General features: G+C 41.4%; 2 protein-coding genes across 3 annotated transcripts in view; one reads left to right on the top strand and one right to left on the bottom strand.

Moving 5' to 3' along the window:
• ROM1 (retinal outer segment membrane protein 1) overlaps positions 1-21648 on the top strand; it is a 40019-nt gene extending 18371 nt beyond the window's left edge. Inside the window, exon 3 of the mRNA XM_089652880.1 lies at positions 19415-21648. Coding sequence (XP_089509006.1) covers positions 19415-19627 — 213 coding nt within the window. The 3' untranslated portion in view covers positions 19628-21648. The remainder of the gene's footprint in view (positions 1-19414) is intronic.
• Positions 21294-27035, bottom strand: part of B3GAT3 (beta-1,3-glucuronyltransferase 3) — a 40518-nt gene continuing 34776 nt past the window's right edge. For both annotated transcript variants that reach the window (XM_089652881.1, XM_089652882.1), the window contains one exon: positions 21294-26717. In XM_089652881.1, the coding sequence (XP_089509007.1) occupies positions 26619-26717 (99 nt within the window). In that variant the 3' untranslated portion in view covers positions 21294-26618. The remainder of the gene's footprint in view (positions 26718-27035) is intronic.

Here is a 27035-nt window from a genome sequence, read left to right on the forward strand (position 1 = left end):
GCGACATTTTAAAAGCCTTTACAAGTTAGCAGTTTAGAATTACACAGGAGGTCTAATGCTAGACTTTTTACTCTCACTCTGACATTCATGGCAGTACCTCACATGTGTGGTTCGATCTCCATTTACATATGTGTGAGGGACCTACAGTATGTGCTGTGAGCATGGGGGAACGGGGGTGCTTTAATTTTTTTTTTTGCTATTTTATTATTTCTTTTTTTAAATTTTTATGTACACTGTAGCTTTAACTTTTTTTTATCAACTTAATTTCTATTACAAGGGATGAACAACATCCCTTGTGATAGCATGGGCCATGACAGTTCCTGTTTATGGAAAGATCTAGGGTCTATTAGACCCCAAATCTCTCCTCTGGCCTCCCAATAAATGTGATCAGACACAGATCATTCTGATCGTTTGCATTGGGACTGCATGGTAGAGCCTGGTAAAGGCGTCGGTGGCAGGAGGGGGAGGGACGCCCTTCCGCTGCCTGTAAAAGTAATCCAGCAGCTTGTTAGCCCCCAGATTAGAGAGAGAGAGGCAGAGAGGGAGAAGAGAGAGAGAAGAGAGAGAGGGAGAGAGAAAGAGGGGAGAGAGCGAGAAGAGAGAGGGAATGAGAAGAGAGGGGAGAAGAGAAAGAGAGAGGGAGAGGAGGGGGGAGAAGAGAGAGAGAGGAGAAGAGAGAGAGGAGAGATAGGAGAAGAGAGGGGGGAGAAGAGAGGGGGAGAAGAGAGAGAGAGGGGGGAGAGAGAGGAGAGAAGAGAGGGCGGGAGGAGAGAGAGGGGGTGAAGAGAGAGAGGGGGGGAGAAGAGAGAGAGGGGAGAAGAGAGAGGGAGAAGAGGGGAAGGCCAAGAGAGAGGGGGGAGACGAGAGAGACGGGGAGAAGAGAGGGGGGGAAGAGAGAGGGGGAGAAGAGAGAGGCGGGGAGAAGAGAGAGAGGGGGGAGAAGAGAGAGGGGGGGAAAGAGAGAGAGGGAGAGAGGGGGGAGAAGAGAGGGGGGGGGGAAAGAGAGAGAGAGGGAGAGAGGGGGGAGAAGAGAGAGGGAGAGGAGAGGGGAGAAGAGAGAGAGAGGAGAGAAAGAGGAGAAGAGAGGAGAGAGAGAGGGGGGAGGGGGAGAGAGAGGGGGAGAAGAGAGAGAGAGGGGTGAGAAGAGAGGGCGGGGGGAGAGAGAGAGGGGGGAGAGAGAGGGGGGAGACGAGAGGGGGGGAGACGAGAGAGACAGGGGAGAAGAGAGAGGGGGAGGAAGAGAGAGAGAGGGGCAGAAGAGAGAGGTGGGGAGAAGAGAGAGAGGGGGGGAGAAGAGAGAGAGAGGGGGGGAGAATTTTCTAAATATAATAGTTCTGTCAATCCATTGACCCTACACCTGTATACGTACACATGTACTGTATCTTCATCGGGGTAAGGGCATGCCAGTTCTACAATAGAATAAAAGCACATTATCAGACATATATTTTTATATTCTTTGACTTGTAATTTACACTTACATCTCCACTGTGCCAACTACCACATCAGCCAGTACTTAAAAGATCTGGTCCCACCAAGCCCAAAATGATCCTCCCCAGGGATGCCCCAAATGTATGTATGTTTTCCTTAAAGTCCCATGGGAATAGTAACTACTTTGCAGGCTTTTTTAATGAATGAAGAAGCAAATGTTGATAGTAAGATACAGTAATTTTAGGAAAATTGTCAGGTTCTTTAGCAAAGTTTTTGGTGGATTGACCTTTAGACAGTCTTCAGTGCACTTGGACTATTGTGTCGAATACAATTTAATATGTATTATAACTTTATAATTTAAAGGATATCTAAGAAAAATTGTAATATACTGCAGCTATGATTTAGAGGCTGCAATAGTTGTTAATTTTTCAGCTATGTACATTTTATGCAGAATTATAGCTGCTGATTCTAATAGAAATCCAATATCCTTATAACTTACTATGTACTGGACTGATATCTCAAACAATGTTACAAGCTTTCTCAGCTATCATCTGTGAACTGCACAACCTCTACTTTATATATTATGGAGATTGGGGGGGGGGGGGGGTTGCTACTCCTCCATAGATATAGTACAGAGATTGAGTCTTGTCAACCTAATACAGGAAGTACGTGTGGTTTAACCACCTCATTTATCTGCATGTACATAGTACATCCCAGGGGCGGACTGACAACTCATGGGGCCCCCGGGCAATAGGGTGTCATGGGGCCCCTGTGTCCTTGCCCAAACTCAAAAAAGCCTATGAAAAAGGTACCAGGGGCATCTCATGGGGCCCCCTACTGACCCCGGGCCCTCGGGCAGTGCCCAAGTTTACAAATGGTCAGTCTGCCCCTGGTACATCCAGAGAATGAAGGGTCAGAGTACAAGCTCATGGTCACTCTTTCCAGGAGCCCCGAAGCCTCCCCAGGATCGAAAGAGCCGATGATTTTTTTCACTTCCAGTTCAAGAGCTGTTGTTCCCTGGCTGTTAGAGCCGTGGAAGCAGATAGCCAAAAAAGATCTGTGTTTGGTGAGATCCTTTGGAGGGCTGGGGAGACATTGGGGTCCACACAGAGAACCTGCCCATTTGCTATCACAAGGGGGTTTGTTAAGAGGGGCTCCAGTCGTATTTCTAAAAAAAAAATAAAAGACAGCAGCTACAAAAATTGTAGCTGCTGACTTTTAATATACAGATGCTCACCTATCCCAGGGTCCAGCGTTGTGCTCACCTAAGCCATTTTTTCCACTGGTCCTCTGCACCTGGCTCCGGCAGCCTGTGGCTCCCCAGACAGCTGTCCACTGCGCTTGCACAAGCCATGCTTTGTATTGTGAATAGTCCCACAGACTTGAGACCTGTGACATGTCACAGTAGACTCGCGTGGGGGGGGGGGATGTTAATCGCCTAGGTACCCGCTCCCCCCCTCCCAAAAAAATGTTTGTTAAAGCGTTGCAGGGTAAGAAGCCTTAAAGCGGAACTTCCCCTTTTGGGTGAAACTATGCTTTAAATATAAAAATAATTATAATAACATTTATTTAAAAAAAAAACTAAAAAATAAAATATAACTGTAACCCCCATTGCCCTGCACACCCCCACAAATGCAAATGTGTGCACAAGGTTATAACTGGTTAAATGTAAAGATATGTATTTCATGGCAGGGAATGTGTTAGCACTACTAAATCACATTATTTTAAATAACAAATAATAACCTTTTCTTTTCATGCATAAAACATTCTGCCTTATGTGATCTAATGCTGGAAACACAGCTTGTGCATTTTCTACATAACAAGCATGTAGTGTGAGGACCTACCTAAACATCTGTTCAATTTATATCTAGTCAAGTAGGTTCTCATATTACATAGGCGTTGGTAAATCCAAAGGAGATTATACAATCATGCTAATATGTGGCCAGTTTTAAGCCTAAGCAGCCTAAATCACCTATTTGCTGGCTAAGGGCCAGGGTTCATGGACTTTTGTTTGCTTAACCACTTGCCCTCCCGAGGATTTACCCTCCTTCCTGATCAGGCCATTTTTTGCCTTACAGCGCTGCATTATTTTAACTGACAATTGCACGGTCATGCAATGCTGCACATAAATGAAATGTATGTCTTTTTTTCCCCACAAATGCAGCTTTATTTTGTTGGTATTTGATCCCCTGTCCAGTTTTTTTTCTTGTGCTATAAACAAAAACAGACTAACAATTTTGAAAAAAAAACCTACATTTTTTACTTTTTGCTATAAATCATATCCAGTAAAACAAAATTTAAAAAATCAAATTTCTTCATAAATTTAGGCCAAAATGTATTCTGCTACATGTCTGTGCTAAAACAAATCCCAATACATAAAACAAAAAAAACTCAAATACGGTACTACTAATATCCAAAATCCCAATACATGTAAATTAATTGGTTTACATGAAAGTTATACCGTCTACAAATGGCGGTATATATACTGGAATTTAAATTTTTTTAATACTAGTAATGGCAGCGATCAGCAACTTATAGCGGGACTTCTGTAGGCATTCTGACACTGGGGGGAACTGACTAACTGCCACTGACATCCCCAGTGGCACTAATACAGTGATCAGTGCTAATAAAAAGCATTGACACTGTACTAATGACACTGAGCAGGAAGGGGTTAAAATCTGGGGCAATCAAAGGGTTAACTGTGTGCTGTTTTACATCATGTGCTGTGTGTGTTTTACTAGGGAGACATGCTGCTGTGTATTTCTTTGCTGTGCAGAGAAATACTCAACAGCATGTCCTTGCAGGCAGTAGAGAGACCTGTGTTGTTTACACACAGGTATCTCCCTTGTCAGCTCTACACGGCAATCGCCGGGTGCTGGTGGGGAATCTCCAACCGGGACCCGGTGATTGACATCCACAGCCGCCAATGGTGGCGCGGGTAGGGTGGCACGCACGCACCCCTACCCGGAAATGCAAATCACATACATATATATATATATGTGTGTGTGATATTTACACAGCCTTGCCGCCCTGTAGCAGTAGTTCTATAGGGCAGCGGGGAAGCAGTTAAGAACTGCTTCCTCCCCGATACAAGCCTATGAAAATGCCAGAGCAGGTGGGTCAGGTAGGTCAAAAACATTACAATTGCACCTCCACTAAATTCTAAATGTTCTAAAAAGCAAACCGCATTGCACCTTACTAAAGCCATCAGGCTGTATTAGTCTGCTTTTTTAGGCTTTCTTTCTTTCTTTTCACCTGGTGATCCAGCTAGTAAGTCTGTTGTTTTTCAACAGAAAAGCTATCTTGTAGTCACAAGGATGAGACAGACCATTTAACACAGTAGTGCTTAAAATGATCAGCTTTTATTTATTTATGTAAAACCTTTATCCCAAAAGTAAAAACAACTGTTTGCTGTAACTGATCATTTATTTTATTTATTACAGGTACTTATATAGCGCCATCAATGTACGCATTTACATATATATATATTGTACATTCACATCAGTCTCTAACCCTCAAGGAGAATACAATCTAGGGTCCCTAACTCACATTCATACACATACTAGGGCCCATTTAGAGAGGAGCCTATTAACCTACCAGTCTTTGGAATTATTATAAAGTATTAGCTGGAGTTAGGCTTTAATATGGTAGTGTATTTAAATCTGCTAGTACATCTAAAACTCCCCTCCCCCCTAGACTGACAATTATGCTTTTCAAATCTGCCCCCTGCTCATTCATCCAGAGTGGGGGCTCTGTATTACATGAGGCATGTTACTGGCCAGATCACCAGGGGAAAGCAGAGGGCAAAATGCCTAAAAAGAAAAAGAAAAGGAATGCAGCCACCGCATATAATGATTAGTAAGCTGTAATACATTACATTTTTTGGCTTTGAGTTTAATACTGCTTTAACACAAGCCCCAACAATGAGTATGGTGGGTGTTTGATGTCACTATGGAATCAGAAGGACTTTGAAAACAAATTAATAATTATTTTGCAGCTTACCAAATCTTAAATGTGGTGGCTGCATTCGTTTTGTTTATTTAGGCTTTTTCCTTGTATTTTTACCAGAAGATCCAGCAAGTTACTGTGTTATTTTTTCAATCTCCTACAACAGACCAAGGTAGTTAGGGGGAACAAAGCAGAAGATCTTCCTTCCTCCTTGGAATATGTGCTAACATCATTCACTAAATACCAAGTTCCCCTTTACCAATTCATCAATAGGGATTGCAGTCCATTGCTCCTTCATGGTCAGTGATTTATCAAGCAGTTAGGGATGGAATAGGGCAATAACCACTGAGCATACATCTTTAAAGCTGAATTCCATGAGTTCAGCACTTTTGTAAAAACTGCAAGTACACCACGAGTTAAGTCATAATAGCTGTCTGCAACATCATGGGCTTATCTCTGTTATTTACATCCAACAGGTTTTTGCTTCTGCTGGAAGATACACTCCACACTCAAGTCCAATGTGCCAATGCGGTGCCAATATTTAGAAAGGGGTCAAAATCTTTACTAAGTAATTATAGAGCTGTTAGTTTAACTTCTATAGTTGGGAAGATACTGGAGAGTTTAATAAAAGACCACATAGGTGAGTTCTTGCTGGAAAAAAATATTTTAAGCAACAGACAGCATGGATTCATGAAAGACAGAAGTTGTCAAACAAATCTGATTTCTTTTTATGAGGAGGTGAGTAAAACCTTGGCCAGAGGGGTGGCGGTGGACGTGGTATACTTGGATTTTGCAAAAGCGTTTGACACAGTTCCCCACACACGGCTAATGTGTAAGGTAAAGTCTACAGGCTTGGAAAAATCTGTATGTAAATGGATAGAAAACTGGCTAAAAGATCGTATTCAGAGAGTAGTGGTTAATGATTCATACTCTGAATGGTCTAGGGTTATCAGTGGTGTACCCCAGGGTTCAGTGTTGGGACCCTTACTTATAAACAATATAGGGTCTGAGATTAAAAATCCCATTTCAGTCTTTGCAGATGACACCAAGTCTTCAACTTGCAAGCCGACCTCAATGCACTGTTTAATTGGGCAACTATGTGGCAAATGAGGTTTAATGTTGATAAATGTAAGGTTCTGCACTTGGGGGTTAAGAATATGCATGCATCATACATACTAGGGGGGGTACAACTGGGGGAATCAATGGTGGAGAAGGATCTGGGAGTTCTGGTAGATCACAAGCTTAATAATGACATGCAATGCCAAGCTGCGGCTTCTAAAGCGAGCAAAATCCTCTCTTGTATTAAAAGAGGTATAGACTCCAGAGAGCGAGATATCATATTACCCCGGTACAAATTATTAGTAACACCTCATCTGGAATATGCAGTTTGGTTTTGGGCACCAATTCACAAAAAGAACATTGGGGAACTGGAGAAAGTACAGAGAAGGGCAACCAAACTGATACGAGGCATGGAGGAGATCAGCTATGAGGAAAGATTAGAGGAACTGAATGTATTCTCTCTTGAGAAGAGGAAATTAAGGGGAGATATGATCACCATGTATAAATACATCAGTGGTTCATTAAGGGACCTCGGTGTAGAGCTATTCACCCTGAGGTCATCACAGAGGACAAGGGGGCACTCTTTACGTCTGGAGGAAAAGAAATTTAATCTCCAAACATGGAAAAGTTTCTTCACAGTGAAAGCTGTGAAAATGTGGAATAGAGTCCCTCAAGAGTTGGTTCTGGCCAGCTCAGTGGATTGCTTTAAAAATGGCCTGGATTCTTTCTTAGATACACAGAATATAACTGGTTACTAACATTTATAGGTAAAGTTGATCCAGAGAATATCCGATTGCCTCTCGGGGGATAAGGAAGGAATTTTTATCCCAGCAGGAGCAAATTGGATCATGCTTTGCTGGGGGTTTTTTTGCCTTCTTTTGGATCAACTGTGGGTATAGGATTATAACTTTTTTTCTTTATGGTTGAACTGGATGGACTTTTGTCTTTTTTCAGCCAGACTAACTATGTAAGTCTGTGAGAGAGGAGAGAAGCAGCTATGCCAAACCCTCCCCTCTGCTGCCCATTCACAGAAACCTTTGTATTGTTTGTGAATTAGTTCACACAATACAAAGGGTTCTGTGATTGATCCTGATCCTGAGTGTGCAGATGGGGAGATGGAGCTCAGCGGATGTGGGTACAATGTCCATGTTGGGGGGGAGTGGCCTGGGGGTGCACAACTGAAATCTGGGGGCTGCAACCCACCCTAGCATCCCTTACTACTTGTACTTGGACACACACAGCCTGGTGCAAGAGTGCACCTGCACAAGTGCCCTCTCAGCACCTGGCTTGCTGAGGGGCAATCAGAGAAGAGGAGTGGAGAGGGGAACTTCAAAAGAGGAGGTAAGGCAATAAGGTAGGTAAGTATAACATGTTTATTATGTTAATGAAAACATAAGCCTTACGACCATTTTAATTTTTGACTAGTTCCTGTGCCTAAACTAGACAACCCTGCTCCTAAACTAAACTACCCTACAAAAAATAAAAATACATTACACAGTTTAAATATCACAAAGTCAGAAGTGGTCTAAAATGAAAAAAAAAAAAGCTCTAAAACCTGGTAGGTATTAATATACATCAGCTAATGAGTATCTACCCTGGTTTGATTTTAATATTTTAAGTTGTAGTTTGTTTTTTCCATACATCATTGTATCATGGAGGACTGCAATGCAAATATTCCCAGTTCTTGGAGAAACCTTTTCACTTCTCTGAAAACAGTCACATATTGGTGGTCATAAACAGGGGTGGACTGACCATTTGTAAACTCGGGCACTGCCTGAGGGCCCGGGGTCAGTAGGGGGCCCCATGAGATGCCCCTGGTACCTTTATCATAAGCTTTTTTGAGTTTGGGCAAGGACACAGGGGCCCCATGATCCCCTATTGCCCGGGGGCCCCATGAGTTGTCAGTCCACCCTTGGTCATAAAATTTCATCAGAGAGAGTAGCACATGCCTAACGTTTTTTTCTTCTAGTCTGTATTGTGTTGGTCTATGATGTTGCACTTGCCTATGTAGAATGGGTGTGGACTGTCAAAAAAGATTAATACTTTCTTGGATTCATAGGTGATGGTAATTCTTTGACCAGCCATCAAATAATAACACCTAAAAACTGTTGGAAGACTGAGACAAGACTGTCCTGAGACATAAATCAGAGATCAGTCAATGTTTATTTGTTGTACCAGCTCTCCCTTATGTTCTGGAAGTTAGGAAAGCGTAAGTGATAGGCAACTTTGGAAGTTTCCTTATTACTGTCCTTATTTTGTCCACCAGTTTTGAAAGAAACATTTAAAGAGTGAGTAAAGTCATTTTTTTTCTACATGAAAAGCTAGACCATCCCTTTTGAAGGATATTGCACTCACATATGAATCTCATCATAAGTGACAACCAGAAAGACATGACAGGATTTCTAACCTTTGCAAAGTAGGAAGCTCAAATGTTGACAAAGCAAGAGGAGGATCCAAATGAAGCCACATGGAGGTAGACACATACTGTATGCTGGGTGGCTTGATCAAATAGTGAGCATCTCAGTGATTGTTTAAAATTAGATGAACTGGAAACATGGCACCAAGTGGTGACATCTTTTAGGGGGCTAGAAGGACTTTTCTCAATTCTCTGCTATAGAAAGTCTAGAATGTAGGCTATAGAGACCCTTGACCAGTCAAGTTGATATTAAAGTGTCTTCAAATAAGTCTTCTTCAAATGCAGTTATTGTCTGAAAAAGTTAAGGACCTGCATGTCTAGCACTCCATCAATGCGTACCTTTTTCTTCTAGTCAATAATTTCAAGACCATGTCTTATTTAATGGACTGAAGAAAGGTTGTGATAGAGCCCTGAGTGAGTAGACCTAGGCTGACTGTATGCAACTTGGATCATGCTGATCATGTTTAAATGGCAGGAACACAATATCCACATACGTGCTGCAAGGTTACTGTTAGTTTTCCATGACAGCATACAAATTAAGCAGTAGTGTACAAATCTGAAATATTTTCAATAGGTTTGGTAAGGTTTGCTTGGAGGAAAAAACAATAAAAGCAATAAATAAAAAACAATCTTGCACACCACTAAAGCATCAGGCAGTCTATGAATGGCTAACCGTTTCTACCACTCTCACCCCCAAATCTATGTTAGTAACCTGCACATGGGTTTAGATAGAAGCTACCCTTTGCACCCCAAGAGGAATTGACTTAGTCATGTGATTACATGCTAAAGATAAACCCAAAATCATCTGCCCAAAGCTCTCATTTGCTTGTAGTTCTAGACTAGACTATCTTAAAAACTTTATCTTCAATTTAAACACACACCACTGTCTCCACTTTTCGAAAACCTGCATTTTCTCCTGGATTACAAGTATTTTCATGCTAACAGTGTTTAAAGAGAAGCAGGATTGGTTGCCTATAAAACATAAAGCTGTTCTGTGTGGAACAAGCACTGTGAGTAGTTAATCATGTGCACTGCTCTTTGCACACTACAAATCTCATAGTCCACAGTGCCCAGTTCATGTCAGGGGCAAGCAAGAAAAGGTGGCTACACTCCTACATGCAATGGGACCATGGAGAACAAATGTAGCCGCCCTCTTTTTATTGCTTCATAGAAGCAATAAAAAAAAGGAATCTCTTTGGAAAAAAAGAAAGGAATCAAGGGATTTGGAGGAGGCAGAGAATAACAGGAGGTATTTTTTGAGTTAAGAATACATGCCTAGATAAACTTTTTTCTTTTTAACTCAGTTTGGTGTCATTGTAACTCCCTCTGAATCTTTCCATGGTGCTGAAATTCTGCATTTTATGACACTCTCATTCTCTTTTCTGACTATATCATTTATCAATATGCATTTAAGAGGTTTTCGGTGGTAAAGGAGTTTCTATATTAACTATTTTTAGCCCGTTCTAGTAAATTGTCAAACATGACGGACTGGAACGTAGGGCTTGTGGGATCCCTGGGTATTTAAGACTGGACTAAAGCAGCACTATTCACTGCCAATACATTGTTTAGTTGTTGGATCCTGAATATAATTTAATGTGTAAATAGCATATAGTACTCTTTCATATATGTAGTATAATTCTTCCAGGAAGCTTTTCCAAGTTGTTTAAAAAATTGCAACATGCTGGATGCTATATAGATATGCCTGAAAAAGAGGAGATTCTAGATAAGGCTGTACCACCTCAATAATCTGCTGGGGCTCTTTATCTCAGGATGATCTTACAAGTTGATTTGTTCATATTTATGGCCACCAGAAATGCATTAATATTAACCCACATCCTTCTAGCCATCAAACTTGAATACAAAATGGCTAAACCAAACCGAATAGTGTTTCAAAAATACCAAGCATATCTTGATAAAAACATTTTGACCAAGCCTGAAAATGAATTTTATTCTTTTAAACTACATCCAAATAGGTTTCACTGAGAATGAACTATTTCATCTTCTCTCTCTATTGTTCTCTATCTGCTTATCTCCCTTTTCCAAACATTTTCTTTCCTTCTGTTGTGTGCAGATTTGTCATACTCCTGTGTTTGAAGGTGTTTAGGAGATCCATTTTTTAAGTATAAAACAAGGCATATGTTTGACTTGTATGTCTGTATTCCTTGGGGAAAAAAAATTAATTTACTCTGAGTCTTCTTTACAAAACATATAACAATAAAACATTGAAAAGACCAATAAGACAGCAGCATAACCAATGTAAAAACCCAAGGGATATTAACTAGGTTAACTACTATATTCAATTTACTTGAGTAACTCTAGACTAAAGATTGTAAACCTAGAACTTTTTGATAGGAGTCTACTAGGTCTACCAGGCGGCAGGCCCCAATGAAAGGTGAAGATCTTGTAACAGAGGTATGCTTGCATGGCTCCGAAATGTGATAGTTTACGAAATCTGCACTTTTTAAAACTCTGTTGATGAATTTTAAGAATATCCATCAAGATATCCAGAATTGTAACCATCTTGAGCGTTTCTGGCAAAGTATTAGCCATTGCTTTGCCAGACAGGATATGAACGTACTTGCCTGCTTGATCAGCTGATCAGTGGATGGTATAAAACAATTGAATATCAATGGGAGGCCAAGATTATAAGGTCCTTTTGGAGTGCTTCTGCCCTGTAAACATCCAGTTCAAGTCATCAAGGTTTAATTGACCATTCAGTTAGGCAACAAACAAAATCAGGCTGGCTTAAAATATGATTCCAAGCAACAATGTCAGACATGATAACCCTGTTTAAATTATATTAATCCATTTATCAGTAGAAAGCTGTACAGGGACATCAAATGCTCATATTTAATTCTGCATGGGGCAATAAGGAAGGTATCCAGACCATATAGCAACCTCTGATGTTGCTCTAAAGTGGGCCTTTCAGGTGGCTTCCTACCACCTGGTCTGATATAAATTAAAGGGCATCACGTACCTGACCGGAGACTGGAATAGAGAGAGGGCTCCCCTTACGGCTAAGTGCAGTGCGCCCCTGGAGGTAGTAACAGGAGGTTCAGTTCCCAAAGAAGCATGGGTTGCCAGTGGTATAGCTGCTTGGTGATGCCTGATGAGACAGAACCCGTGGGTGCTCCAGATGCAGAAGTTTCTCCAGAGGACACGTGGATCCCGGAGGATGAGTAGAGTAGTCAGTAGCCAGAGCCAGGATCAATTTCGGAACAGCAGACAGGAGCAAGGTCAGGATCAAGCCGGGATCATTCACACAGTAGCAGACAGGAGCAAGGTCAGGATCAAGCCGGGATCATTCACAAAGTAGCAGACAGGAGCAAGGTCAGGATCCAGCCGGGATCATTCACACAGTAGCAGACAGGAGCAAGGTCAGGATCAAGCCGAGGTAAAGAGCCAGAAAGAGAGCCAAAGCAAGGTCAGGGTCAAGCCGGGTCAGTAATGGGTAATCAGCAGTATACAGAGAAACAGGGGGCTGATGATAATCCAGCAATTATTGAGCAGAGCTGCAGTCCTTATAAAGGCCACTGAGTGTCAGCAATTATCGCGCCCTGCATGTGCCGGTGAGCTTTCACGCACAGGAATGCGGGATTACGTGCTGCTTGCCTATGCACATACGCACATTTCTGAGTGCATTTGCATGGCCATATTGAGCATTGGCGCATCTGCCCAGGCTTCACCTTTTCTCCTGACAAAGGGTTAGCTCACCTTTACCAAAAAACTGCCTGTGCAAATAAGGAGTGCCTGTAGATTAAAACAAACTGTACAGGTTTGACTAAAGTTGAATGATGCTCTCGCTATAGGTGTAGGCCATTTACGTACTTCAAGAAGCCTAACTGGAAATATGTCCCCATGTGTTCTCACATAAACAAAGTATCAAATATATCAAAAAAGTGTTGCACTGCTCACTCAAAATATAAAATATATCATCATCATAAAAAATAATGAAATAAATGTGTAAAATAAAACATACAATCCACCACAGGGCATAAACAATAAATCCTAAGTGTGCATAAAGAAATTAGTAGTTCCTAATATGGAATAACCAACAATATATTAAAAAAACAATAAATGCAAATAGTGAGAAATGAATGACTATTTTTGTGACAAAAATATACAAATAACAAGTGGTAAAAAGTCCCATACAAATGAGTCCAATAGTGCCCAGTAATATGTTCAGCGTGATTTTTTTATGTTCAGCCTATAGCAGAGGCAATTTTGTCATTCCTTTGTCAACAATTGTCTTTGTGTTCAAACGTGGGGCATGCAGCATGGCACTGCACAGGTTCATGCATGACCTTTGTCTGTAGTCTGAAAACAGATACTGCATATCCCGCACTCCCTGGGTCTCTCAGTCTAGTGTTTTGCAGGTGAGAGCCTAACAGTAATTAGATCTGAAACAGCCACAAGCAGGCAGAGCAATAAAGGGAATAGATGTAATGTCATGGCATTGACTGGATGCTGCATAATCCAGAACAAAAAGTTGCCTGTCCTTTTGGCATATAGATTTGGCATCTTAGATTGTAAACTCCAAGGTGCAGGGCCCACCTAACCCTCTTGTATTGAACTGTATTGTCTCCCATTATACTGTAAAGCGCTGAGCAAACTGTTGGCGCTATATAAATCCTGTATAATAATAATAATAATATAGAGACTAGCTACCGTAGGTGAATCAATACAGGGACATAAGAGAAACAATCAGCCATGACACTGCAAACTGCAGTCACAACATGTGAGTCCATCATTTGCAAGGTGCATTTTTCAAAAAAATGTTCCTAGCATTGTTGTCCCCCCCAACACAATTTCTTAAAAGAATCCCTATATAGATACCTTAAATACTGCAGTCTTCTGTAATGGGTAGTTTCTCTTCTCATCAAACACTGGTGGTCCTTACTTCTGGGTAGATTGATACCAACATATTGGCATATGAGAAGTGCTTTGTCCAGAAGTACTGTGAGCCCAGGTTACCATCCTGACAGAGGGGTTAGTTTGTAGAGGACATCACTGGAAAGGAGGTGAGTATTGCAAAAAAGCTGCTTTTTTTTTTAGAACTTCTGGGCCTATCTTTTTATGTGCTGAAAAATCCTACCCAGAAGTATAGTATCCACCGATCTTTTTCTTACCATTAGGTTTATGAAATTTACAGTATAGGTGAACTGCTTTATTTAAATTTTGTTTTGTTGCTTCCCACCCAGCCTATAGTAATATCATGGCTGGGCGGGAGCTCCATGGTTCGGGAAGGATGTCATATGGAGTCCTCCCAGTCACCCACTGTGTCTGGTGGACAGATCGATGTACTGGGCCAGCCTTGGTATCATGTAATCGCTGTGGCCAATCACAGTCATCACAGGACAGTTGTACACGCACTGAATGGCTTTCCTTCATAGCCATTCATTGTGTACTATTGGGAGGTTGTCTATGATTGGTCACAGTGATTACATTGTACAGACAAGGCCAATCACAGCACACTCTACCATGTGATAACTGTGGCCAATCACAGCTATCCCAATTTTACAAAATCTATGAATGGAATGCATTCATAAAAATGATTGCTTATAATAGTGACCAGCACTGTTATAAGCAATCATAGTGTTAAAAAAAAAAAGAAAGAGAAAAAAGAAAAAAAATGTTTAAATAATTGATGACATTTCTTTTATTTTTTTTACTTACTGTCACCAGTCAGTATCTCTGATCACCGCCACACCAGTCATGTGAAGACGCTGTATTGCTTTGGTGGCAGCATGTTAAAAAAAAAATTGTGGAAAAACCCATAATTTTCTTCATTTTCCAAAAAATTGTAACACAAAATTACTTAAGAAAACTCACCACACCAGTTATCAAATAACTTAGGGAGTCTACTTTCCAAAAAGGGGTCATTTGCTGAATATTTGTACTGTCCTGGAATTTTAGGGCCTCAAGAAACTATTATTATTATACAGGATTTATACAGTGCCAACAGTTTGCTCAGCGCTGAGATAGGCCATCAGTACATCAGGACTGATCACTTTTCAGATACACAGTGCATGCATAAAGTATTCAGACCCTCTTCAAATTTTTCAATTTTGTTATTTTGCAGCCTGACACTACAGTTATTTAAATTCTTTTTTTTCTCATTAGTCTACACTCAGTACACCATAATGACAAAGTGAAAACAGAATTTTAGAAATGTCTGTGAATTTATTAAAAAGAAAAAACATGAAATATCACATGTACGTAACTTTTCAGACCCTTAGTTGAAATTTAGCACAGGTGCCTCTCATTTCTCTAGATTGTTGCTGTGATGTTTCTACACCTTTATTTGGAGCCTACCTGTGATAAATTAAATTGATTGGACATGATTTGGAAAGGCACACATCTCCCTATAAAAGACCTTACAGCTGACAATGCATACTGCATCAAAGCAAAAGCCATGAGGTCAAAGAAACTGCCTGCAGCGTATAAAGACAGGATTATTGCAAGGCACATACACTATATTGCCAAAAGTATTGGGACGCCTGCCTTTACACACACATGAACTTTAATGGCATCCCAGTCTTATTTCGTAGGGTTCAATATTGAGTTGGCCCATCTTTGCAGCTATAACAGCTTCAACTCTTCTGGGAAGGCTGTCCACAAGATTTAAGAGTTGTGTCTATGGGAATATTTGATCATTCTTCCAGAAGCGCATTTGTGAAGTCAGGCACTGATGTTGGACGAGAAGGTCTCTGCTCTATTTTATCCAAAAGGTGTTCTATCGGGGTGAGATCAGGGCTCTGTGCAGGCCAGTCAAGTTCCTCCACCCCAAACTCACTCATGCATATCTTTAAGGACCTTGCTTTGTGCACTGGTGTGCAGTCATGTTGGAACAGGAAGGGGCCATCCGAAAACTGTTCCCACAAAGTTGGGAGGATGAAATTGTCCAAAATGTCTTGGTATGGTGACACCTAAGGAGTTCCCTTCACCCAAACTCAACCCCTGAAAAACAACCCCATAGCATAATCCAACCTCCACCAAACTTTACACTTGGCACAATTATTATTATTATTATACAGTACAGGCAGTCCCCGGGTTACGTACAAGATAGGGACTGTAGGTTTGTTCATAAGTCGAATTTGTTCATAAGTTGAATCAGGCACTTTTATAAGCACTAACTACTAACCAAACGACAGGATATTAGATTACGTTTTTGTAATAAGGTTACAGAAAGCAGTAAAACCTCAAGAGGCTCTAAACTGGTGTTTTGCATAAGAACTGCAGCTTGGACACATGTTTGCCTTAACATATTTAACTTTTATGTGCATGTAAATGTTTAAACATCAAATTCAACATTCAAATATTATACTGTAAACTCTTGTACAGTGTAGAGTACAACTTTAAACTATCTTGGCAGAGGATGGCATGTTGGAGAGGATTGGGCAGCAACAGTGTCTCCGACATCCAAATGTAATGCAGAGCTTGATTTTGCTGCTGGGGTCAATTTTGTAAAGTAGGCATCAAGGGTTGGGATGTAGCATTTTACATGCTCCATTATTCTACTCTTATCTTTTAAAATTGTTGAAATTGTTGACGGAGCATAACCATATGCTTTGCAAATGGATGATGATTTTTCACCACTCTCTGATCTCTTTATTATTTCTACTTTATCTTCCAAGGAGATTGTTTTTCTTTTCTTTGCTGTGCCAGCACTTGCATCAGCTTTTTGCTTTGGAGGCATTATTGCAGGGTAAAAATACACTGTACTGTAATGTACTGTATGAGAGAACTCTGCTCTCCTTTACACAGCACACGCTGCCCCCTCCCCCCTGCACAGACGGAGGATCACTTCAGTGAGCAGCCTGACAGCCTCTCCTTTCCTCTCCCCGGAGGTGCAGACAGACAGTCTTAAATCACTTTGGAGATAGTGGGCAGACACTGCTAGCCCCACAAGTAACGAGCAATGGATGTCTCTGTCTCTTATGTCTCTCTGATGTCTCTTATCAGCTAGTCTCTTATCAGCTTGCTGCACAAGAATGCTGACAGCTTGACTTCCGGTCCCGAGGGAAGTGTACGTAAGTATGAGTATTACGTAAGCCGAATGTACTTAACTCGGGGACTGCCTGTATTTATAAAGCGCCAATAGTTCGCTCAGCGCTGTACATTACAAAGGGGGACAGAACATGTGACAGAACAATACCAATACAATGCAAAACATGAGAGGATTGAGGGCCCTGCTCTTTCGAGCTTACAATCTAGGAGGGAGGGGATAGTGGTACAGGAGGAGATAGCTGTGGGGGATGGAGCGGTAGGAAGAGTGGAGGAGGTCAGCAAGTTAGCAGGGGGTGGGGTAGGCTTCCCTGAAGAGATGGATTTTCAGGGTGCGCCTAAAGGAGAGGAGAGTAGGTGATAATCTGATGGGTTGGGACAGGGAGTTCCAGAGGATGGGTGACACCCTGGAGAAGTCCTGGAGGCGGGCATGGGAGGAGGAGACCAGGGAACTAGAAAGGAGGAGATCTTGTGAGGAGCGGAGTGTGCGTGCTGGGCGGTACTTGGATATTAGGTCAGTGATGTAGTTCAGGGCAGTATGGTGGACAGCTTTGTACGTCAGTGTTAGGATTTTAAATTTGATCCGAGGGATTGGCAGTGGAGGGGTGGCGGAAACGGAGCGGTTGGAAAGGTGAATGAGTCTGGCAGCCGTATTCAGGATCGACTGAAGCGGGGATAGCCAGCGGCGAGGCAGGCCAGTGAGGAGGGAGTTTCAGTAGTCGAGTCGTGATATGATGAGGGAGTGGATGAGCTGTTTAGTGTTTTCTGGGGTTAGGAACGTGCAGTCAGGCAAGTACCGTTCTCCTGGCAACCACCAAACCCAGACACATCCATAGGATTGCCAGACAGAGAAGTGTGATTCATCAGTCCAGAGAATACATCTCCACTTCTCTACAGCCCAGTGGTGGTGTGCTTTACACCACTGCATCCGACGCTTTGCATTGCACTTGGTGATGTAAGGCTTGGATGCAGCTGCTCGGCCATGGAAACCCATTCCATGAAGCTCTCTATGCTGTTATTGTGCTAATCCGAAGGCCACATGAAGTTTGGAGATCTTTAGCTATTGACTTTGCAGGCAGTTGGCGACTTCTGTGCACGGTGCACTTCAGCATGCGCTGAACCCGCTCTGTCATTTTACATAGCCTACCACTTCGTGGCTGAGCAGCTGTTGTTCCCAGTTGCTTCCACTTTGTTATAATACCACTAACAGTTGACCGTGGAATATTTAGCAGCAAGAAAATTTCATGGATGGACCAGGCTGCAACCTATCACAGTACCGCGCTTGAATTCACTGAACTCCTGAGAGCCACCCATTCTTTCACAAATGCTTGTAGAAGCAGTTTGCATACTTAGGTGCTTGATTTTATACACCTGTGGCCACGGAGGTGATTGGAACACCTGAATCCAATGATATGGAGGAGTGTCCCAATAGAATTGGCAGTATATTGTATCTGTAGAAGGCCATGAAAACATTTCTGCTGCACTTGAAGGTTCCCAAGAGCACAGTGGCTTCCATAATTCTCAAATGGAATTAGTTTTGCACAACCAGGACTCTTCTAAGAGCTGGTCGCATGGCCAAACTGAGCAATCAGAGAAGGGCCTTAGTAAGAGAGGTGATCAAGAACCCAATGGTCACTCTGACTGAGCTCCAGAGATGCTGGACAAAGTTCCAGAAGGACAACCATCACTGCAGCACTGCACTAATCTGGGGTTTATGGCACAGTACCTAGAAGATAGCCTCTCCTGCAAAACAAATTATAGCCCACTTGGAATTTGCACAAAAACACCTGAATGATTCTCAGCGGGCTGTCTCCACCCAGGATACCTGGAGCTCAGTCAGAGTGACCATTAGGTTCTTTGTCACCTATCTTACTAAGGTCAGTCAGCTCTGGTTGTGCCAAACTTCTTCCATTTGAGAATTATGGAGGCTACTCTGCTCTTGGGAACCTTTGGTGCAGCAGAATTGTTTTTTGTAGCCTTCCCCAGATCTTTGCCTTAAAATAATCCTGTCTTTGAGCTCTGCAGGCAGTTCCTTTGACCTCATTGCATTTGCTCTCATACAGTTTGCATTGTCAGCAGTGAGGCCTTTTATAAGAGTTATGTGCCTTTCCAAATTATGTTGATATCACAGTATCAAAATGTTAGTAGAAGGGATTGCATCCATCTCCGTGGATATTGTTAGTTGAAATGGCCAGAAAACTATCATATGAATGGCCAACACTGAACATGCTTACAGGAGGGCACAGGAAGGGCCTCTTCAACATGCAGCTTCCTCTTTATGGTACTATCACAACTTGAAGGAAATTAGTGTTTTTATGGGTTAAAACGGGTGGTGAAAAGGCAACATAATGCCTCCTCATGGTCTGGAAAAGCCCTCTCAAGAGCGATCCACTACAGATCACTCTTTAGAGGGATAACACAAATGTAATTGAGCACTAAAAGTAAGGTGGAATATATGGGGAACACAAACTAAATGCCAACATTAAATTTTACCCAGATGTCCCCTTTCCCAATTTAAATTATTTGTAAACATGTCATTTCTTTCATTCTTTGCAGGTCTCAGTTCTAGTGAGCATGCGTTTGCTCCAGACTTCCATGGACAAGATTACTGGTGTTGAAGATGCTGAGACTGATTCCGAAGGATTTCTGCTGGAGAAGAGTGTAGTGGAGACCATTAGCAGTAATCTAGAGAAAACAAAAGCCCTCTTCAAGTCCAGTGCTGGGGAAACTGGGGGTGGGGGGGAGGAGGCCCCTGCTAGCTCTAGCTAAGCAGATCACAAAGTGGGGAGACTTGAGACAAATTCTGGAGATTAATTGTATATAGTCTGTAGAGGTAGTCCAAGGCTGCTTGTTGTATACTGCCCTCTGTATGGAAGACCCTGAGGTCCTGCTTGTGTCTGCAGCTGCCCAGTGAAGTGAGGAGAGTGGGGTAATTTCAGGAGAGGCAGTCTCCTTCCCGATGTAGCTGCCAAAATGTAGATCCCGCAGAGAAAATAAAGAAAAGACTGCAATGCAATGACTTGTGCTATGGGGAGGGACAATATGACATACTCATAAGACACAATGCTACAAATACAGACCTTGTCTATGAAATCTTGAGGAAAGGGAGGTGCCCCTGCTTCTTCTAATGACCATCATCTCCCTTTCAAATTCTAATTTATACTGCAAAATGACAGAATGTGGTTACTGTGGCAGCAAATCTAGGTTTAGCAATATTAGGTTAGGGAATTTGCTCACAAGCAATGTAAGGAAAACAAACTGTCACATAAAATATGAAAAAAATCTTTATCGATACCCATCTAAAACATATAAAAATCCCAATATAATGCAGCAATAGGAACCCATACAGTATATTAAAATCTTCGATGTCTCAGAACAATTATAGTCATATACTCTATAGCACAGGTGTCAAACTGGCGGCCCTCCAGCTGTTGCCAAACTACAAGTCCCATGAGGCATTGCAAGATTGACAGTTACAAGCATGACTCCCAAATCAGAGGCATGATGGGACTTGTAGTTTCGCAACAGCTGGAGAGCCGCCAGTTTGACACCCCTGGTCTATAGCAATATTGCAGTATATTTTAAAGGAGAATGCAGCATATTAAAGTGGTTGTAAACCTTGGATATGAACTTTCTCTAGTGTTTGCTTGCCTTTTTCTCTCTGCTGTCTTGTTCTTCAGCTTCAGTCATTTCTGACAAGTTTTCCTGACTCAAAAAGCTAAAATGGCGACAGGGGAGGGGCACAGCCTGTGATTGACAGCCTCAACACTATTCCTGTGTGCTATGTGACGGTGTCCCTTCCTCCAATCAGCAATCATAGCACTTTTAGTGTGTAACTGCAACTCCCTGCCCCCTACTTTGTGAGTGTGAAAAATCCTTTTCATCTGAGTTTTACAAGGATGTACTGGACAAATGGCTGCAGATAGACAGGTACAACGTATGTAGGAGGATTCGTTTAATCTCTGTTTATCACCTGAGGCCAGTCACTTCACTGGGAATAAGAAAGGGTTTGCAACCACTTTAACTAATAGAATGTGATGTTGTTTTCATATGTAGTTGGAATAAGTGGGGTCTCACTGTAGAATTATATTGGGTGTTTTTCCCTTTATTTTTTAATGTGTATTAATAAAAAAAATTTCATATTTTATGTGAATATTTTCCCCTTCTATTCTGTATGAGCAAATCCATTATTTTTATTATATTGTAGGCTTTTGCATGGAAACCCCCCCCCCCACCATTTTGGCATAGTGAGCTGTTCTTATATGTATATTACTATGGGCAACAAAGTATGTACTTTCCTTCAGATTATAGATGTGAATAATGTATAGTGACACATAATGAAGACCAACACAGAAAAATACATTTCAAGGAAGTAAAGTTTTACAAGACATCTGCATGATAGCATGCAAGCTTGAAATAAAGAAAAGCTACAAGATTGTGTATTGTAAATTGTTTATTCAAGGAGTCCGCACACAAAGTCAACATAATTGCAAAAAGGACACAATTTCATAAAAAGGACTCTTTCCAAATAAATAATGAAGACAAGTTAAAAATAACAATATTTTGGCCAGTATATCCCTAGTAAAGAAAGTGGGCCCCATTCATAAACACTGGAGCAGAAGGTAGAGGTGTAATCCACCACAACCAATCACGTTACAGATGTCACGTTTACAGAGGATGGCACAGAATTACAGGAAGGTTGCTATGGCTTTTCCTTTGCTTGAAAAGTAGACTCTCTCTGAGAAAAAAGCATGAAACTATATACAAAAAATATATTACCTTTAAAAGAAGCATGTAAAGATAAAAAAACACTGTTTTATTTCCTTTCCTACTTGGAAAGTCACTGGCAAGTCTGTACATATGAGGCATGTTGAAAATCTAAAATGCACAGGATCGTTCCAAGTTAGTGAGTAAAACTGGCTATACACTAGTAGATTTTTTGAATGACCGTTCATAACAAAATTCTTTGTATATTTGATGACTGGAAAAAAGTTCTTCAAATTCTCATTTGCTTTAAGTGGTATTAAAGATTCAGAAGATTAAAAAAAACAAACATGTTATACTTACCTGCTCTGTGAAGTAGTTTTGCACAGAGTAGTCCCGATCCTCTTCTACTGAGGTCCCTCACGGGCACTTCTGGCTCTTCCACCTTGACCAGGGTCCCCCAATAGCAAACCACTTGCTATGAGGGCACTGGTGTGCATGCTTTCTTTCAAGCCTCGCTCTAGGAGTCCATAAGACACATAGAGCTGCGGCTAGGCTACACCCTCTCCTCACTGGCTGTGATTGTCAGCAGTGGAAGCCAATGGCTCCCACTGCTGTCTCAGCCAATGAGGCGAGGAAGACTCCAGAAAGCCGAGGCTCTCGTGCACATCACTGGATTGAGACAGGGCTCAGGTGAGTATTGGGGGGGGGGGGGGGGAGCAACACACCAAAGGTTTTTCACTTTCATAGGTAAAAAACCTTCTGCCTTCGCAACCACTTTAATATTCGATTTTGGGATTCCTGAAAAAAAAAAAAAAAAAACCACTATCCTGCTTCCTTTTCTTGTCACTGTGGTTTATAACGGGCATCAATTTAACCGCACTAACCATTAAAAAACATTAAATAAACTTTTATAAAATTAAAACTGTTTAAAGAAATTCTGATAGTCTATAACAAGCGTAAAGTGGTTCTAAATGCAAGACATTTCTTACCCTAATGCATTCTCCTGCACCAAGGTAAAAAGTGTCCCAGTAATTGTATAGCCGTGTTCCCCCCCTCCCCCATACACACAAACACCTTAGAGGACACAGAGGCAGCAGCAGGTGCCATTGGCTCCTGCTGCCATCAATCAAATCCCATGAAGAGGGAGTTGCCAAGCTGCGCTGTGTGAATCTATTGATGCACACAGCCATGCTCCAGAGCAAACCTGCAGTTGTGCCCCCACAGCAAGCTGCTTGCTATGGGGGCACACACAGAAGAAGAGCTGAATACACCAGTGGGGGACCCCAGAAGAGACTCAGGGCAACTCTGTACAATACCACTGCATAGAGCAGGTAAATAGAACATGTTTATTATTTTAATTTGGAAAAAAAAAAAAGAAGAAGATTACCGTTAAGTCTTAAAGCAACAAGAATGACGGCCTGAAAACATGTACCTTCAATAACAAGTCAGCAATGGTAGCTTCCATGTATCTATCTTCACAGATTCTCTACAAAGGAGAAACACTAAGTACGGAAAACATGTTATTCTGCAATTAAAAGCATTTTCTATACAACCAGTCTTCCATCTGATACTGAATCATGACTTACTTCATAGAAAGGAAGTGATCGCATTTCCTAACACTGTTTTAACAATTCGACTTGAATGCCACCACCCAATATTACGTACTGCATCTTGTGTGCATCTGTACACTTCTGCAATCTGACAAAGTGTTAACGTCAGTGGTGGCACAATTACTAGATACAGAGATGCCCAACTGACATCCCTCCTCATGGGGCACACATAATATTCAGTATACGCAATGCTACAGAAGATGGACACTGTGGCTACAGGAGACATCAGACTGTAGGAGTTGAACACATTACAACTCCTTTACAAATACTTTCACTACTGACTGCTGGGGACAAAAGGCCTCACAATAAGAGTGCTGCAAGTTGGGCACCAGAAGATATCACAACAAAGCCTGCTCAGTTTATTCTTTCCTTCCAACCTAAATTTACATTTTTGTGGGTGGTCATGCTCCAAGTTAACTGCTTGACTTTGGTCTCTTGCTGACCCTTAGTTCTTGCAGAATATTCTCTATACAGTGGAGTCAATAAGTTATTTAGTGCATTGGTAAATGATACTGCCCTTCTCATGGGTTTGTTTTGTTAGAAACGGATTCACTGAGCAAACTGGAATGTCATCCGGTTTCTATTGAACCGACCGATGCTGCCCGACATTCTGCCTGTATGTACTAGGCTGAAGTCTGAAGTTTCTCATTCAATTCAGGTCATGGCACAGCTACTACTTAGGATGGGAGGTGTGAAAGTCGTGAATCCTTTCTGTCCTTGTTACATAATCCCATTCCTTGGTGTCAGGAAGACTGCAAAGGTGTGACTCCTCTGATTTATATGGCAGAAGGTGTGACTAGTCAAACTGTTGAGGTAGAGATGTGAAAAACAACATATGTTGGCAGATGGTTTTGAAGGCCCCCTCTAAAAGTTCCTGGAAAGCCAACACCTGCCTTGACACATTGCATGGTAATTGAATTAGGGTAGTGACTGCTCTGTGTGTGTGGATATAAATACTGGGGTATGTTCCTGACACACATTACAACTGAAGAAGTGGCTTCAACATTACAGAGAAGTCCATTTGATGGGGACTAACCACTAATAGCCATTCTCCTTTAGCCCCAGGTCACATCAAAGCTGATTTTGAAATCGTGCGATTTACAGTGAAGTCGCACGATTTCAAAATTGAGTGATCTGCCAATTTCAGTTGCGATTTGCAAGACATCTGACACAGATGTCTATGCAAATCGCAACAAAAGTAGTGCATGTACTTCTTTAGAAATTGGTGCGGCTCCGACTAAGTAGGAACCGCACTGATATGACCGCTCTAATAGACAATAGGGTGCGACTTGGCATACAATTTGCAAGTTGCAGGGTATCCAAATCAAATGCCAAGTCACACCCGATTTGACCAAAGTGTACATACACTACTGCAAAATTATAAATAAGTCTGTACTTTTTAGAAGAACGCTGAATCTTCTTTGCTCATACTCACTACTCTATGACAATTCATTGTGACTACACTACTATAATTATCTCTACACGATACCTGATTCCATTTGCAAAAATTATATTTCACTGGGATCAGTTCTGCCATGCATTGTATCAATTAAATAGACATTGCTTATTGTTTTCAGTCTTTGGCAATAAAGAAACAAAGTAAAAGCAAAATAGAAGTACTCTACTACTGCATATACTGCTCCCAAAATGCGTCTGCTGACCTAAAGTGCCCTTGAGGTTATTAAGCCACACTATTGTTAATTCCCTTTAAACAATAAATTTATACATGGGACAAAACACAAAACAAATGTTTACATAAATATAAAAACATAACAGATCTGAAGGTAACAGTTTAATGTCCAGGTTAAAATTGCTGTCTTATACACAGTGTAAACAGTGTGCAATCTTCTATAGCTTTAAAATAGTTATGTAGGTTGCCTTTGCGGACTTTTTGTTTTGAGAATGCTAGTTTCTTGGCTGTAACTGCGATGCCAACTTTTCAGTGCTTTTTAGCTCACTGATCTAGACCAAGTATAGAGCTAAGGCATTCTGGCACTCATTTACTATATTTTCTATTGCAGGGGTTTTCAAACTGCGGCCCTTTGCTTGCTTTTATCTGGCCCCTGGGGCACTATTTCATCCAATGATACCAACAATGGGGCAAAATTTCCCCCGCTGACACCAATGATGGGGCACAATTCCTTCCAAAGACAAATAATGGGGCACTATTCCTTCCACTGACATCAAAGATGGGGCACTTTTTTTTCCCACTGGCATTGGGACCTTTTCTACTCCCAATGACCCCAGTCTAGCCCCACTAAAAACTGAAGGACAGTAAATTGGCCCTTTGTTTAGAAAGTTTGGAGACCCCTGTACTATTGTATGACTCAAACGTTTTAGGGCTCATGTACACTGTAGCTGAAAAACTCACGTTCAGGAGCTTTTTTGCATTTTTTTCATCAGCCCCTGAACTCTCCCCAATGTTTTCCTATGTGTCCTTGTACACATCGTCATTTACAGGCAGTTGAGTTTTCAGTCGTTTTTTTGAATGCACCAAACTTGCGTTCAGGAATAGATTTTACCGGCGTTTCAAACGCCAAACGCTTGTAAACGCAGTTAACTGCGTTTATAAGCATTTTTTAACTGTTCCATGTCCAGAGCCTTTTTTTCATCCTCAGAAATGCACGCAAAGCATTTTCCAGGTACTCAAATGGACCTAGGACACCATTGCAAATGGTAGAACATGCTGCATTATGCTAATGATCGGATCCATAGTGAATACAACCAGAAAAGACAGGTCATCTCAACACATACTGCTCTCTCAATATGTCTGAAATGGTTAATTTTTTTAAGGTTTTTCAGTGCATTCTCGGCATTTGGGAAGGTCTCCGGAGGTTATCTTTTAAAAATGCACATAAACACAGTATGCAAACGCAGCTAAACTAACGTTTTTTTTAACCTACGTTTCCAGTTTCCATCTTCCAGACGCGATTTCCCAAATGCCCCATGTACATGAGCCCTTAAAGTCAGATATAGCTAAGCAAGCAGCATTTTCAGAAGGTCAATATTGATGCCTCATCACCCCCTTCCCATACTATTCTCAAAACAGATCTTTTTTTATTAAAAAAAAAAAAAAAAATGCCTTCTCCAACGTTGACAGAGACCAAGCGGCTAGCACTACCTGGCTCTTTCAACATCTGCAGGAAGCTCTTGAAATCCAAGTGGGTAGCAACACTGCTTTGAAATTGTGTAATGCCATGAATGGCGGCAGCACTTTGTTTCACAAACAAATAAAATAAAAATGAAATTTGACAGTTACAAGGATTTCCTCCTACAGTTACTATCTGCAGAAGACCCTCAAACATTGCAGATAAACATTTAGGCAAAGTGGGCACTGTAGAGTTTGGTTTATATAAGACAACAGCAGCTGATGTTTGGAGGTGGAGGATAAACATATATCACATTTATAAAACTGAAATACAATTTGTCAAACATAGTCTGCATCACACCAATATTTTGGGGTTGGATCCCCTCCCTTGTTTTTCCAGCAAATCTTCCTGCTTGAGCTTTGGTTTTTCCGTCCTTGTATGCCACACCCAGACCTGTGTGGGAGAGCCATATGTCAGTAAAATGATAAAAGGAGCGAGACAGGTGCTAGGCACATCACAAGGGGTGTTGTCTGATACACACCAATATACCACTCCTAGAGAAACAGATGGATTTATTGTTCTATTCAATTCCTATTCATTTCCCTATTGATTGCTGGCATGTTTTCAAATTTCTAACTATACAGCTCTATTTCACTTTTTGGCACAAACAAGCTGGTCATGAAGGGAAAACGAGTTTAATCCTCTAAAAAAAAAAATTAACCTGTAGTGCATAAAAAAAAACAAACATTCTAGCTAAAGTGGTGTGAAATG

Source organism: Staurois parvus, unplaced genomic scaffold (genome assembly GCF_062004578.1).
Source record: "Staurois parvus isolate SC_StPar_1 unplaced genomic scaffold, SC_StPar_1.0 ptg000694l, whole genome shotgun sequence".
In the NCBI taxonomy this organism is placed as follows: domain Eukaryota; kingdom Metazoa; phylum Chordata; class Amphibia; order Anura; family Ranidae; genus Staurois; species Staurois parvus.